A 16,342-nucleotide genomic window follows, 5' to 3' on the forward strand; every position below is an offset into this window, starting at 1 on the left:
GACCGCTCTGTCTGTTGAACACAGGCTCACCAACGGATGTAAACAGCTCCACGCAATCATTTTCTTCAATTGACATCTCGATGTGTAGTCCGTCTGTGTTTCAGGGCATACACTGGGAAGTGGATGAAAACCTTTACGGCTGTGACCACTTCCCGATCGTACTGAACTATTGCTCTACAGAAAGTAGTTTAACTTCCATCCCACCACGGTGGAAGCTGTGTTCGGCAGACTGGAGCGTCTTCGCACAACATTCTGATCTGTCGTCTTTGGTTTTAGAGGGAATGACTGCTCAAAATGCAAGTAACGTCATTACAGATACAATAATAAGCGCAGCCTCTGTCGCTATTCCGCAAACATCTGGTCGTCTACCAAGGCGGCCGAAGCCTTGGTGGACGGATGAGTGCAAAAAGACCCGCCAGGAGCAACATCGCATGTGGGGTATTTTCCGGAGGTACCCTACTGTGGCAAACTTACTTGCTTTTAAAAAGGCTCGAGCTAAGGCACGATGGACAAGGAAACAATCTAAAAAAGAATCCTGGAGAAATTTTATCTCGTCACTGAATAGTAACACACCTTCCAAAAGGTGTGGGAAAGGCTGAGAAAAATCAGGGGAGATTATCGAGACCTTTCTATTCCTCTCTTGCAAATTAATAATAGCCCTTGTGAGAGCTTGGAAGAACAAGCTAATGTCCTGGGGAAACACTTTCAGAATATCTCTAGCTCCTCCCACTACAGCAGGGAGTTCCTTAAGGTCAAAATGCGTGCTGAGAAACGCAGCATTTTAAATGGTGGTAGTGACAACAGTGCATATGACATGCCCTTTGACATGTCTGAACTCATAAGGGCGTTACCTCCTTCAAAAGACACAGCACCGGGTCCAGACAGGATAACTTATTCTATGCTACGCCATCTGTCGGGTACATCGAAGGAACGCCTCTTCACAATGCCTTCACTTGAACAATTCTTCAACCTGGTTTGGAGAGAAGGATGTCTTCCATCTCAGTGGAAGGTACCTACAATTATCCCTGTCCTTAAACCGGAGAAAGACCCATCATCACCTGGTAGCTACAGGCCTAAGGCGCTCACCAGCTGTTTAGGCAAAACTTTTGAGCGAATGGTGAACAACCGTTTGGTACACTTTCTTGAGGAAAACGAGTGCCTTAGTCGATACCAGTGCGGTTTCCGAGCAGGCTGTTCAACAACTGACCATCTCCTCCGCTTGGAAACTACCACTCGTGAAGCCTTTGTGAAAGGACAGCACTGCGTGTCGGTATTTTTTGACCTCGAAAAAGCTTATGACACCACGTGGCGTCACGGCATCCTCGTAGACTTGCATTCGTTGGGGGTACGAGGCCATTTGTTACGATGCACTGCCAACTTCCTTCAAGGAAGGACCTTCAGAGTGCAGCTTGGTACAGCTTTATCACACCTTTTTAGCCAGGAGAATGGTGTACCACAGGGGGCGATCCTTAGTGTTACCTTGTTTATCGTCAAGATGAACTCTGTTGCCAATGCAATCCCACCTTCCGTAGCCTACTCCTTATATGTCGACGACATTCAAATCTCGTATTGCTCCAGAAGCATGGCCATGTGCGAGAGACAACTCCAGTTAACTATAAACAAACTCTCCGAATGGTCTACAAAGAATGGTTTCACCTTCTCACCCAATAAGACAGTTTGTGTGCCATTCTCAAGGGCTAGAGGAATTGTCCCAGAACCTGACCTCAAGATGAATGGTCACAATCTGCTTGTTGCACACGAACATAAATTTCTTGGTGTTCGCTTTGACAGTAAGCTCACCTTTTTACAACATGTCAAACAACTAAAGGTCAAGTGCGTCAGATCACTGAACATACTTAAGATATTGTCACATAGGTCCTGGGGTGCCGATCGCGAAACGCTATACCGTATATATATCTCGGTGGTCCGTTCAAGGTTTGACTATGGTTCTATTGTGTATGGATCGGCCCGTCAGTCAGTCCTAAAGATACTAGACCCTGTGCATAATCAGGGACTGCGACTTGTCCTCGGCGTCTACCGAACCTCACCAGTCCAGAGTCTTTACGTCGAGACCAATGAGTGGTCTTTGGAGATGCGGAGATTCTACCTTGCAGCCATGTACGCATTAAGAATCCGGAGCTACCCGCAACACCCTGCCCTCCCTTGCGTCAAAGGCACGCACTTAAAACAGCTGTTCATAAGAAAACCGAGGAGTATTCCCCCGTTCAGTATGCGGATGCAGAGAGACATCGAGTTCTATAATTTCACTGCCTATGACTCTATGCTATCAGAGTTCAGTCGAAGAATTCCTCCGTGTGCAGTACCCCCCAGGTGCGACCTCACACTGGCAAAATACAATAAACATGAAACACCTCTGATGATTCAGCTTCAGCACGAGTTTCAGCATCTGCGGGAGAGTTTTGGAGGCCATGTCGAGATATATACTGACGGATCGAAGACAAACACAGCGGTGTCATGCGCCATGGTGTCCGAGACAGAAATAAGATATCACAGGTTAAAGAATGTTGCATCTATCTTCTGTGCTGAGGTTTATGCAATCATCCTAGCACTGAACTTCATTTTGCAGAATTGCATGAAGTCTTTAGTAATCTACACAGACTCCTTAAGCTCATTACATGCTATATGTAGTCTGAGGACGGGGAAAAACTTCCTTGTACACAGAGCACAGTGTTTGGCATGGACAATTTGCAATAAAGGGTATTCTTTGATCCTTTGCTGGGTGCCAAGCCATGTGGGCATCCATGGCAACGAGTGTGCAGATAGAGCGGCCACTGCTGCTCTCACGGCCGACTTACCCCTTTTGACATCCCATATGAAGAATTCAGGCGCTCTTTAAAGGCAAACATAGACACCAAATGGCAACACCTCTGGGACACACAGGAACAAAATAAGCTTCATGTCATCAAGCCCCACTGTGGGGCCCGTGTAAGCAGTTTAGAATGTCGGCTGCATGACGTCTTGCGAAGTTGCCTCAGAATTGGCCACACATACCTCACGCACGGATTCTTGGTTCGTGGGGAGGACCCACCCTGTTGTACAGTTTGTGGTGTGCAGCTCACTGTGCTGCACATGCTGATCACCTGCCCATTGCATGAACAGCACCGCCGTAGATATTTTAAAGAATTTTATGATCAGTATTTACCTTTTCACCCAGCCCTTTTGCTCGGTGATCAGGCTGTTGTTCCTTTTAGTAATGTATGCAATTTTTTAAAAGACATTGGTTGTCTCAGTGACATGTAAGATATCCCCACTTTAGCCCTTTAGTTTAGACCATAACATATCTCACCTCTGTTTTGGCGCTCTCTAGTCCTCGTTGCTTTTGCGCCAAAAACCCAAACATCATCATCATCATCATCACGTCTCAGACTTTTTATAATACAGTTTGTAATTTGATTGTCATCACATTGATTAAGAATATCTTCTTTGTACTGGTATAGATTTTATTTCCTCTTGTGTTCTTGTCGTTCGTGTTCTGCTTGTTGGCTAGGAGCGTGCTATGTGGTGAAGTTCATTTTTAACATGTCTATTTTCTGATGAGTTTGATTTTTTCTTCTGATTTTCTGAATGATAGATTACTCTGTTGTTTTGATTAGGAATATCTTCTTTGTATTGGTATAGATTTTATTTCCTCTTGTGTTCGTGTCGTTCTTTGTTCTATTTGTTGGCTAGGAGCGTGCTATGTGGTGAAGCTCATTTTTAACATGTCTATTTTCTGATGAGTTTGATTTTTTCTTCTGATTTTCGGAATGATAGATTACTCCGTTGTTGTGATTAGGAATATCTTCTTTGTAGTGGTATAGATTTTATTTCCTCTTGTGTTCATGTCGTTCTTTGTTCTGATTGTTGGCTAGGAGCGTGCTATGTAGTGAAGTTCATTTTTAACATGTCTATTTTCTGATGAGTTTGATTTTTTCTTCTGATTTTCTGAATGATAGGTTACTATGTTGTTTGATTAGGAACATCTGCCTTGTAGTGGTATAGAATTTTTTTTCCTCTTGTGTTCGTGTCGTTCGTGTTCCGTTGTCTTCCATTGATCTATTGGCAGCTTTCTTCAACAAATCAGGGTAGATATCATCAGATGTAGTTGTTGGCTAGGAGCGTGCTATGTGGTGAAGTTCATTTCTAACATGTCTATTTTCTGCTGAGTTTGATTTTTTTCTTCTGATTTTCTTAATGATAGATTACTCTGTTGTTTTGATTAGGAATATCTTCTTTGTAGTGGTATAGATTTTATTTCCTCTTGTGTTCGTGTCCCGTGGTCTTCCAGGTTCTCTGCTGTCCACAATTAACTATCGGCACTTGCAATTAAAGCTCCACTATGGTGGTCACGTATAATAATACTTTATGATAAAACTTGTAATTTTGATTGTAATCGTATTGATTAAGAATGTTTTAAATGTGTTATCACTTCTGATTCATTGAAAACTTGCGTGATTACAGTTAATACAAAATATTGTGTTTGATTTGTGATACCTATTCAATGCTATTGTATCATACCTGTAATAAGTATATTCTTTGTTACGTGTATTGTGTTCCTTCTATTTCAGATTTTTGGCTAAGTTTTTCCCATTCACGCAGAGTCATAACATAATTCCGAATGACTTTAATAAATATATTTTCACTTGTACTTTTGTGTATGGCTATCCTTTGCATGTAAACAGCCTACTGCACACCTGTTGTAGCTGGAAAAATTACGATTCAAGTCGACTCAGGCTGAAAAATGACGAAAGTCGGCGAGCCAGGCTGAATGGTAAACGCGCACGCAGCCCTCCGGCCACGCGACGCCCACAACAGCGCCCTCCACTCGAGCGCCGCCCACCTGTCGCGGGAAGGAAGTCGGCCCAAGTAGGAAAATTGTGAAAGAAGTCAGCCCAGGGAGAAGGGTAAGCGCGCACGCAGCCCTCCGGTCACGTTCCGCCCACCACAGCAGCCCTCCACCCGAGCACCGCCCCTGTTACAGGTGGTGAAGGTTTTTCGGCTGGGTTTTTCTCCTTCACCTGATTGGCATCACAATTCCCAGCACTATTGCCTTTAATAAATATATCTCAACTTGAATGGCATTACTACTGGCATTAATAAATATATTTTAACTTGTACTTTTTGTGTATGACCCTTCTTTGCATGTCTCTGCATGTAAACCGCTCACCTGTTGTATCGGAAAAATATGTGAAGTCGGCCCACGTATGGCCAAAGAAGTCTGCCCAGGCTGAAAAATACGCTATGATGAGCGCACGCGCAGCCCTCCCCCGCCGATAAGCGCGCGGACAACCCTCCGCACACGCGCCGCGCAGGGAAAAATACGCGCAGGGCTCAGGGCAGGGACCTGTAGTTTCACCACCATGTAGCCTGGACCAGGCCCTTTACTACTGAGGACACAGTGTCATTGCTGGTCGCCACCTTCTTAACCTTTATCGTTGTGTACAGTCCTCTGGCTTAACTGATTAACTGTTACATTAACGTGGAATCACCGGGGAAGGGGGGATATGTATATTAAGAAAAAAAGAAAGGAAAGGTTAGCCATCACCGTTTATAGGCTATGCAGATTGAAACTTTGCACAAATCTTATAATGTTAATCGATTAAGAAATAGTAGTTGCCATAACAAGTAGCTGTGCTTCATTAATTTCCAGGTAATGCTCCATAGTAGAGGGGGTTGCCTCGGAAAGCCCGCCCCTATTTAGTATTTTGTGTGCTGCATTTGTGTGACGGACACCTCTGAGGTTACAGCACCTATTCTTGTTATAAGGGGGAAACTGGAAATTAATTTGGAATAGCAGCAAAACGTTACTCGAAGGCGTGAAACAGCATGCAGAAGGATTTTGAAGACGGCGCGTAAATGTTACTGGCAAACTTCTTATACAGTAACCATGGCAGCATCAACGGAAAGTATGCAAGTGTTACTTGAATTCTGGCAGCAGCATCACCAGGCAGCACATCAGCAAGACGTTCATGCTGTTGTCAGAAACTTTTTCATTACGTTTTGTACATTTTTTAGGAACTTTCCGTATCGAATCAGATTCCAATTTTTCTCCCCGATAATGAGAATTCGTACTCTGTCAGTTCGGAAATTCGCATGTACCAATTCCGTATCGGCAGTACATGAAATATCTGAAGGGTGGGTTTTTGAAGGCAACACCTTGTAGATCACATTACGTAAAACAAGAAGAACAAAAGCATTTATTCTGGTCAAAAATTGAATAACTCAGCTATTCACTCGAAGTGGATGAAACTGGTTTCAAAGAATATAGGGTAGTCAGTAGCCACTACGCTCAGGGACTGCTAGTTCTTAATCGATGTGGATCATCAGATTTGTGCAGGGTTGTGAGCAACGTCAAAGTTGAGCGGGTGCTTCAGCTGTTTCAATTTACAGAGCAAAGCGTGTGTAACCTAGTTGCTGCAATCTTGTCTCAAAGGAGTGCTAATACTCAAAGCAATAAGAAACTCTGATCTTAAGCCTACACCCTGTTGAAAAAAAGCCAAATAGGTTGTATGCGATCCTATTTATCCTATACAAATTGATGTAGGATCCTTTATGTCCTATTTTGTATCATGTGGGAAAGTTGTGGGATCCTACATGTCCTATATTCATTCACATATAGGTGAGTCTTAGGATCCTACATGTCTCATATTAGGCTATGTAGGAGAGTTGTGGTGTCCTACTTGTCCCATATTCGGCAATATAGGAGGGTTGTAGGACACTACATTGCCTCTATCCGGCTACGTAGCAGACTTGTAGGATCCTACAAGGCATCAAAAAGGAGCTATGGGAGATCTTACGTGACCTGTTTGGTTTCATGTGGGGAGGACGTGGGGAATTATTTGGAGATATGGAAGTGATATATTAACACAGCAACAAACATTATTTGATTGCATATATATATCCTTCAGAACTGGGGCCCAGAACGAACTAGTCATATTCAATCATGTTTGCCAACGCGCACACATACGGCAAGTTGTCAAGTGCGAATTCTATTAGAACCACTGCAAATGAATATATTTTTTTAGGTTGAAAACAACTGAATGGACTGGTTGCATTCATTTACGGAACATGCATAGAGTATGTCCATTACTAGTCAACGAACCATCAAGCATACAATGATGCGTGCATTCCTTTGAGTGCTATTTAAGCACAAACTTCGACAGCAGTGCGCAACAGGTCGACGTAGCGGTTGAACCCCATCGAGCGACATTGCGGTGTCGATGGGGTTCTCGGTCTAATTTCTAGGACTAAACCGGTTCTATCAGGACGCGGTTTGTTGTGAGGGATTCCCGAATCCTTCGCCTTCACGTGCACGCTCACGGCTCGCAGGAATCCTAAGAGTAGTCGAGATACTTGAAAATTCCAGGCCTCCGTCTGCACTTCCGGTACATTCGGAGCTCCGTAACATCCGTCCCGCTGGTCATGTCGACGCCAGAATTTCCGTCCTAGTAGGACTTGAGTCGCTCTACGATCGGTCAAATGGAACCATGGGTCGATCTTTAACGATTCGGGGGTTGTGGGCAGAGACGCGTTCGTAACTCTGTTTTTCTAAGCTTTTATGCCCTTTTTCGGACGGAAGCCCGCGATGGACAGTTTTCATCTTTCTAGAGTGTACTCGCCTCAACTCAGTGAACGTGGCAAAATTTACTACAGCTGTCAAAGTCTTCAGGTTCTCGAGCTACCGGTTTCCGTGTTTACACTCCTCCCAATACATGGGACTGCCGGCTGTTTTTTCCCTAAAACCATTTCCATCGCACCTACAGAGTCGTGTTTGACATAGTTTTGAAGCTCTTGACGTGTTCTTTCCAACGGCTTTAATCCCGTAAGCGCGCGACTCTCCGTTCCCCGGATATGGGCTTTGGAGTTGGAGGGTCATGGCACTGGCGCCAGCAAGTCTGGCTGACGCCGCTCGGAGACGCTTCCGTGGGTGCCGTTCCTTTAGTGCCGTAATCTCGCTTACATAACGTCCAATTTACTGGAAATTGTGGATGCGTGTTCTTCGTTCTTTGCTCTACAACTTTTCAATTCGCGCCTTCCGTCTATTTACTACAGGTTATGGCGTTATTCCCAAAATTCCTTAGGCTGACTCTCCTTCTGCAACCATCGGCCCTGTTTTTAGGTTTGAGCCCTATGGGAGATTTGAATCACCTATTAACGGATTCGTGCACTCCGAACAACGAACGGCTAGAAACTTGCGGGACCTTTTTATCTCTCTCCATTCTCGAGTGAGGACAACATGGCAAAAGCGTCTCGTTATACATGGGGCTGGGGGCATTTTTTTCGATGTCGGTTGTTTGTTGGCGTAGAAATGTGATTGAATACTTATTTTGACGGGAAAAACGTCCTCTTTCCAATGGCACTGGTCGCCCGTACGCGCGACTTTCTGCTTTCTGGATGTAGCGCGAGGAGAGCATGGTGGAGAGCCGTTACAGCCAGGTGGCGCCATTGGAGCTTGGAATTCCTCCAGCTCATTTGGAAGGGAAATCTTAGAACTTAGAAGCGTTCGGACGAATGTCCAGAGAGCTCTCGTTCGGGAAGCGTCTTTCGTCGTAGTTTTGGTGCCCCGCAGTGCTGTGACTGTATTTCATGCCTTACTAGTGGTATCTGGACCTGTTTCTGTGTGTGTACCATGGAAGACCGAAAGCTGTTGGATTTCGTGAATTGAAGGTTAGTTGTGTGCATGTAATGCCATGTTTCGTGCACCTTTTGCTTTGTATTCTTCCTAGCGTGCGGGTTCCTATAACTTTATCCGCTCAGTGTGATTATTACCCTATTGTTACCTATTTCCTTATCCTCCATCTGTAATCTTGTTGTAATCTGTAATGTTGATATCATGTGTGATGCTTCAGCGGCCCTGCTACAGGGTACCGGTGCTCTAAAGATACGGATCTTCCTTTTTTGGTTATTAATTCATAATAACTCAGCTTGGGTCATGCATATTTTCCCCGAGTGTGGAAGGAATATGTACAGAATGTAAATAATTGCGGATATTATAACTCAACGTGCATTGTTTTCACCCTGTTCAGGTAATGCCTTACTGACACCCTTGCTGTAGCCCCAGTTGTCATAGTTAATTGATCTTACTGCTAACAAACAAAACCATTGTCTTTGGACCTCAAGTAACAGCATATGTGTGAAGTCTGGTTAACCTGTGCACAAGTTTGGCATATTTTATGTGACACATAATGTATTATTCCTTGTTAAATCTAGCTTCCTAACTCACTTTATTGTTTCAGATGCCTACAAGAAATATATCTTAGAGCTATCATCTAGCATGATCTGTAAAGGTGTTGAAGACGCTGTACATCAGTCAAGAGTGTGATTGTTCAACAGACATGTCAGAGGGATGATGAGCGATATCAATAAAAAATAAAGAATAGAAGCTGCATGATTTGTTATTTCCTAATATACACAGCACAATAGGGTGCACAAATTATACAGGATCACCACGAGAGACTTGGACCTATTTGCATGTAGGACCCAATGTAGGTCCCACAATCAAATAGGATCCTGTTTATATGTAGGATCGCATTTGCATGTAGGTTCCACAACCAAATAGGATCCTGTTTATATGTAGGATCGCATGTAGGACCCACAATTAAACAGGATCCTATTTGTATGTATGTTCCTTCATCATGTAGGACCTGGTGTCATAATACCATATGGAGTCAAGTAGGAATTTCCAATAGGGCAGTCTGGAAACATTCAGTAAGTTGTCAAAAATGCAAAATACCATTTGCAATAAATTATGTCTTTCTGCCGTATGTTCTAACTACCGGTATACCTTGATGTAACTGATCAAAGGGAACACATATTTGTAAATTCAGGTCAAGAACTGGTCCAGATATCGAGTACTGCAGTGAAACAAAATTTATTGCAGCGGTGCTTCGTTTTCGTGCAACGTTCTAGCGCGATTTGTTGAACACGGCATAATTGGTACAAAAAAAAAAAAAAAAACGAAGCGTACGCCTCCCATTTTCATCAAATCAAAGCAGAGAACGTTGTTATTCGGGATGATGGCTGGCTAGGAGCGTGCTATGTGGTGTAGCTAATTTTTAAGAGTGTACCGCACTAGTTGACAGCGCTCGCGGCGCATTCGTCATCATCCATGATAAGAGCACTCTATCTCACGTACGGAACACCAGAACTGCCAGCGCTGTTTACCAGACACTTTGAGAACGAATAGGGCCCTATCCTGGTCAAAGTAATCGAGCTCGATTACTTGAAATCTCTTCTGTCATTGGTGGACAATCTAAAAAGGCGTGAATATTAAAAGTGGTTGACATTTTTTATCAGCCAATGACACAACGTATTATCTTGGGATGCAACCAGCCTTATCGATGTTTCCTCCTGAGAACCCGAAGGCCACACCTGTGACCTGCCCGCCTTGCCTTGTTGCTTCGGTTGTTTGGTGTCGGAACCAGAAAGCTCTTCTGGCGTAAAACTGAATTTCGTGGGAAATGTGCGCAAAAGCACGCTCGTAATTTTCTTTTTTCATTTTGTTATTTTTCATGGTGTACAGATGTGCAAGGCAGCAATGTATCTGTGACACCGTGACTGTACTTGACGTTTATAATAGCGGTATGTGGCCGTGAGATGGCGCCGGTGGCCCACGGCGGCATCAGAGCCTTCGGCAGGCGACAAAACAAACCCACAAAGGATCGAACGGACAGTGTGGCGCGAAGCGTAAACGCGACTATAAGAAATCGGTTTGTGCTTTAAATCATGAGCTTCAGCTTATTTTTGTCACTTTTTGTGTGTGTCCGAGTGCTAACATGCGATGACGTTATGGAAGTCGTCTTTCAAATGTTTCCTTCGTGAGTTGTGGGGGTAATAACGGTACTCAAATGATCGTTGATACTCTATCCACAAGCAGTGAATTTTGAGTATGATGAGTGATGTGTGTGATATGTGAATGATGAGTATTTTGTGTGCACACTTCTATTGCAAGAACATCGATTGCACGACGCCTCGAAAAGCGCGCCACTCTCACACATACGAGCGGCGATCGGCGCAGAGAAATTGTGACAGTGAAGCGCATTGTGCATCGATACTTTCTGCATTATTAAACCATTAAACGAAAAAGATCTGAACTTTTTGTTGCCACGAGCACATACACACTTCATACAACATCATATAAAAGTATGCATGCGGACGCATCACTAAAGTCGCGCAGCTCAAAGTAATCGACCCCTTTTCGCTAGATTACTTTTCAGCTTTGAAACTAATCTTTTACGTCATGATTACGTCAAAATGACGTAGGGCCACGGTCCTGATTAGCATGAAGCCATGAGCTAGGGAATGCTAGGGAGAAATGCAGGGACAACTAAGACGGCTATATTCAGTAATAGAGGCGAATAGAGGCTAGACTCTACATTGGGGCGCCACTTTCCAGTAGCATTTCACGGCTGCACGTAGTCGCGTCGCCGCCGTCCTTTTTGGCCGCCGAAGCTACAGAAATCGACCGAACCACTTTCTCTCTAGTGTTCACCAGCGTTTCATTTTACGAGTACGAAACCGAAACTGGAGTTGTAGTTCATTTGAGAACGCGATTGTGGTTGTCGTACTTTTGTTGCATTGCTGTTCGCTATCGGACGAAGAGAATGAAGTTATGCGTACTACGAGAAACCGTGACAAGAATGAGGTTTTCAGAAGGCGCTTTTGTGGCTCTTGTTACTATACATTGTTAGAATGCAGAAGCTCAGTATTTCATTTCAAAGTATGGCCCTTGGCGATGAAACTTGCCATTCATGATCTTAAAAATAAATGTGCTCTTTCTCCAAGACGCCATCGGCCATCTCCGCGCAAGTTCTCACACCACCGTAATGACATTGCACTGTAGCAATTGGCTGTATGAATGGCAAATGAATACAGTCAAAAACTGTGCAGTTGTTGCATTGCTTATAGCGCACATTAGTCGTATTATGAAATAATGCACCTTATTGGTGTTGTATGGGTGTGTAGCGCGATCCAAGGAGGGACAACCGGGAGCCTCGGAAGGTCAATCGAAAGTGATTTATTCGCAGCGCACGGGGACCGTGCTAAGCTCGGTGCGCGGCGATGACGATGATGCTACATAGCCCCCCCGCTGGAGGAGAGCTATAGTCTCCAAGTGACTGTCTTGGGTGAAGGGCTGGATGGGGGATGCGAAGGTGGAGAGAAACTTGCCAAGGCTTCAGCAGAGACGTCCGGATTCAGAACATGGGCCGGCTTTAGTCTGTCGTTAGAGACAGTCTCCTCTCTGCCGTTGACCCTGATGATCGAGGTCTTGGGGGTTCTCGAGAGAACGGGATGAGGCCCAGTGTATGGCGGTTGCAGAGACCTGCGTACGGCGTCGGTCCGCAGGAACACGTGGGAGGAGTTCATGAGGTCGGGGCTGACGTAGGGAGACTGGTTGTGCCGCTCGCGAGGCGGGGAAGGTCGAAGGCAGCGGAAGGCTTGCTGCAGCTTAACGAGGTAGGCTGCCGAGTCACCTAGGGAATGCGTGGTCTGGGAAGCGTAGAACTCCGACGGCAAGCGAAGCGTGGTGCCATAGACTAATTCGGCGGGGGAACAATTGAGTTCGGCATGCAGGGCCGTGCGGATGCCTAGAAGCGCGACCGGAAGCGAAGAAACCCATTCGGCTGTGTTTCCAATGCACATGAGGGCGGCCTTCAGGGTGCGGTGGAAGCGTTCTACAAGGCCGTTAGTTGCAGGATGGTAGGAAGTCGTCCGGAGACGCGAGCAGCCGAGGAGCTTCGTGAGGGCGTGAAAAAGGGCGGACTCGAATTGTCTTCCCCTGTCGGTGACGATCTCCGAGGGAACGCCGAAACGGCTGATCCATGTGCTGACGAAGGCAGCAGCAACCGAGTGGGCGGTCATGTCGGCAAGGGGAACGGCCTCCGACCACCGCGTAAAGCGGTCGACGCATGTCAAGATATACCGTTTCCCTTCGCAGTGTGGCAGGGGGCCGACAATGTCGACATGTACCGTGTCGAAGCGGGCGTCGGGAGGAAGGAAGCGGGACAGAGGTGTGACGGTGTGGCGGTGGATCTTGCACCGTTGACAGGCCAGGCAGGCCTGAGTCCAGAGCCGAACGTCCTTGGTGATACCGGGCCAGACGTATCTTGCGGAGACAAGCTGGACAGTACGCCTGACACCAGGGTGGGCGAGGTTGTGAATGCTGTCAAAAAGCGCCCGGCGAAGGCTTACTGGAACGAACGGTCTAGGGGTGCCGGACGAGGTATCGCAGATGACGGGCGAGGAAGTACCGGGCAGCAGCACGTCTTGCAAAATCAACGCAGACGAGGAGCGTCGAAGGGCTTCGAGCTCAGTGTCTGTTTGCTGGAGCTGAGCTCGAAGCCCTTCGACGCTCCGTAGCAAGGACGTAGCCGGATACAGCATTCGTACCACAAGGTTTACTAACTCGCTATCCGCTGTTTCTTGCGAAGAGGACATACATGTTGGTTGAACAATTACGTGTGACAGAAGTTTGTGAGCCGTTTGTTGGACTCTATGTAGGTGCGTCTACATGGTGCGGCTCCAGCGTTGAACTGCGATTTCCTTTTCCGTTACGCGTGACGGTAATGGTGGAACCCAGTCTTCACCGATCATGAGGAGGTGCGCCTGCAAGGCGGTTGCCACTGTTCAAGAACGGACTTGGGGGTGGGGGAGAGCCAAGGGGTCGTAAGCCCCCAAGATATGTGCTCTTGTAAAATTTTGCAAATGTGGTTGTTATGTCAAATTCTTGCACGGAATACCATATGCCACAAAAAATAAAGTATATCAACAAAGTATACAGTTGTTTTCGCGTGTGAAATATTTAAAACAGTGACATATTGGTACAGAGCCCTATGTACTCATGCACGTCCGCCACTGATGACAACTGGACGTGTACATTGCAATATATGAGCATCGGTTGCGTTCTACGCCATGCATAGTTCGCGGTCCGGACGCAAACTCAGCGTCAAAACGCGCATGTCCACCCACATGTTGTACCCAAGTCGTGCAGGCGACGTGTGCTTATCAATCGCACTGTCAGCGCACAGATACAGGTGCACGTTGGAAAAGAAAAAGATAAGTAATATGTGGAGGTGGCTGGAGGAGTGGGGAAAAATATCGGCAACGTAATTCCTTGGTTCGTGGCGATAACGGGGTTGCTTTATCTGCGGGGCGTATCCCGAACATCGTGTGCTAGTTCTGCTGAAACGCGACCCTCTACATCACTTTTCTGCTGCTCCCAGTTGAATACTCCTCTGCGCTCCATTCCTTAGTGATTTTCTCTACGTTGTGCCGTCCGAGTTCTATTTGTGTTGTGTGTTTGTGACTTTTTCAACGTGTATATTGAGTGAAACTATTTTAATTGTACATTTCCACTTTTTTGAAACTTTTTATTGTATTTTATCTTTTTTTTTTCTCTCGCTATTTGCAATGCAATACGCGTTGCCGGGAGTTCTCCTGGAGCACGACGCTGAACGGACATTCCGGGAGCGCGCGGATGCTTTCGAGGAAAGTGACCAAGTTTTCCTCAACAAATATAGGTTGACGAAGGAACTCGTCCGCTGGCTCTGCCACCAGCTTAGGCCCGCGTTGCAACCTAGAAGGGCGACAAGGAGGATGTTGACAGTTGCGGAGCAGATACTGATTGCCCTTCGCTTTTATGCAACGGGCAGCTTTCAGGGGATGGTTGCTACTGACCGCGATCTGTCCGTCTCCCAGAGCACAGTCAGCAGGGTGCTGTTTAGAGTGACGAATGTCATCGTGCTTCGCCTTGCACCTCTGTGGATTAAATTCCCCCTAAGCTCTGCAGAGGTGCACGCGGCAATGGCTGGTTTCCAGAGGAAGTGGAAGTTGCCCGGTGTAATTGGTGAGTGCTTCGTAAAGTTAGTTAATGGGTTATGGATGATCTCTCAACAAATGTACCCATGTAACATATTGATTAACAGAGCACATAATTTGCTACGCAGGCTGCATTGACGGCACACTCGTCTGCGTCACTGCTCCCTCCGAAAGCAGTGGACAATATCAGAAGAGCGCGTTCTTCTGCAGAAAGCAGTACTTTGCACTGAACGCGATGGTCGTAAGTATTCATCCTCTACCTCCGTTGCAATGAAGTGTTTGCATGTTTTAAGCAGCTTCTTGAGTCTAAGTAGAAGACCCATTGTTATGTGGTGCTGTTTCACCTACAAAATATGGCTCTCGTGTGAGAATGACCTGATTACGCTTGGCAGTGGAAGATGTTTCACAAGCAGTGTCATCATGTGTTTTAGGTGTGTGATTCGTCGATGACAATCACATCTCTAGACTGCTCCATCTCCGGGGGGACGCACGATGCCTACGTTTGGCGGCACAGCGAGCTGCGAGAGGAGCTCCGCAGCACCCATTCATCTAACGTGCGCAAGTATCTGTTGGGTATGCTCTACTGCAAGTTCGATGGGACCGGAACATGATATTCCTCATTTTGCTTAGGTGACAGTGGTTATCCCTTGGAGCCCTGGCTCTTGACTCCTTTGCCAGGCGAACAGGAGCCGTCGACACCCGAAGCGCGGTACGGCAGTCGACACCGACGTGCACGCAGCACAGTGGAAAGGTGCATCGGCCTCCTTAAGGCTAGGTTCCGGTGTCTGCAGCGCTACAGGGGTCTACACTACAGCCCCCATAGGGCATCCAACATTGTGGTGGCTTGCGCAGTGCTTCATAACATCTGCATGCACTGGCGCGCGCCCCCCGCTGATGCCCAAGGTGAAGATGACCTCGAAGACGGCGAGGATTCCACTAGCCATCCTGTGCCCCCTCGCGAAACAGACACTTATGAGGCAGGTGCTGCGGTTCGAGCACAGTTAATTGATGACCTGCGGCGAGCGTAAGCAGCGCTGGCCGCGTCTCTGTCACTTTGTGAGGTTGGTTTTCTCCTCTTGCTTTGGTCTTTTAAATTAACATGTCTCGTTCTCGCTCAGGTGGTGCTGCTTTGCCGGTGTATTTCCATGCTACTCGATCGGCCACCATAGGAACAGCCTGAGTGCTTCGCCGACTGCTAAGGAAACAGGGAGGATATTCTTGAAGTTGTCTGTGGCATACCCCGGAGAAACCGTCGACATCAAAGCCGTCGTCGGGATTCGAACACGAGACACCTCCCGCGGTCTCGGCGCGGAAGCTTAGCATGCTAAGCACGCATCGTATGCTCAGAGTCGAGAGTTAGCGCATGGCGGATATCTGCTCATTTGCCGTGTCACTCTCTTGAACACCTTCCACGTAAATCAAAGTACATAATGACTGCAAACCCTTCATTATCAAACGTTAGATGGATCGAAGCAGTATCTCTGTAACTGCGTCAGCGCGCCTCCCACCTAGGCGCTACTTGCTG

General features: G+C 46.5%; 1 protein-coding gene across 1 annotated transcript; it reads left to right on the forward strand.

Annotated features, from left to right (window-relative positions):
* The first annotated feature begins 14,409 nt into the window (after positions 1 to 14,409).
* On the forward strand, positions 14,410 to 16,137 carry LOC135392382 (putative nuclease HARBI1). Its single transcript, XM_064623097.1, has 5 exons — positions 14,410 to 14,845; positions 14,946 to 15,058; positions 15,249 to 15,390; positions 15,448 to 15,841; positions 15,936 to 16,137. The coding sequence occupies exons 1-5, from the start codon at positions 14,410 to 14,412 to the stop codon at positions 16,135 to 16,137; spliced, it is 1,287 nt and encodes a 428-aa protein (XP_064479167.1).
* Positions 16,138 to 16,342: the final 205 nt, after the last annotated feature.

This window comes from Ornithodoros turicata, chromosome 4 (genome assembly GCF_037126465.1).
Source record: "Ornithodoros turicata isolate Travis chromosome 4, ASM3712646v1, whole genome shotgun sequence".
In the NCBI taxonomy this organism is placed as follows: domain Eukaryota; kingdom Metazoa; phylum Arthropoda; class Arachnida; order Ixodida; family Argasidae; genus Ornithodoros; species Ornithodoros turicata.

What these genes read in the sequence shown, in the direction of transcription:
- LOC135392382 (XM_064623097.1), top strand. Translation starts at nt 14,410, where the DNA reads ATGCAATACGCGTTGCCGGGAGTTCTCCTGGAGCACGACGCTGAACGG. An exon ending in TTGCACTGAACGCGATGGTC is followed by an intron (nt 15,059 to 15,248) that starts GTAAGTATTCAT and finishes CATGTGTTTTAG; the next exon opens with GTGTGTGATTCGTCGATGAC. An exon ending in ATTGATGACCTGCGGCGAGC is followed by an intron (nt 15,842 to 15,935) that starts GTAAGCAGCGCT and finishes GTTCTCGCTCAG; the next exon opens with GTGGTGCTGCTTTGCCGGTG.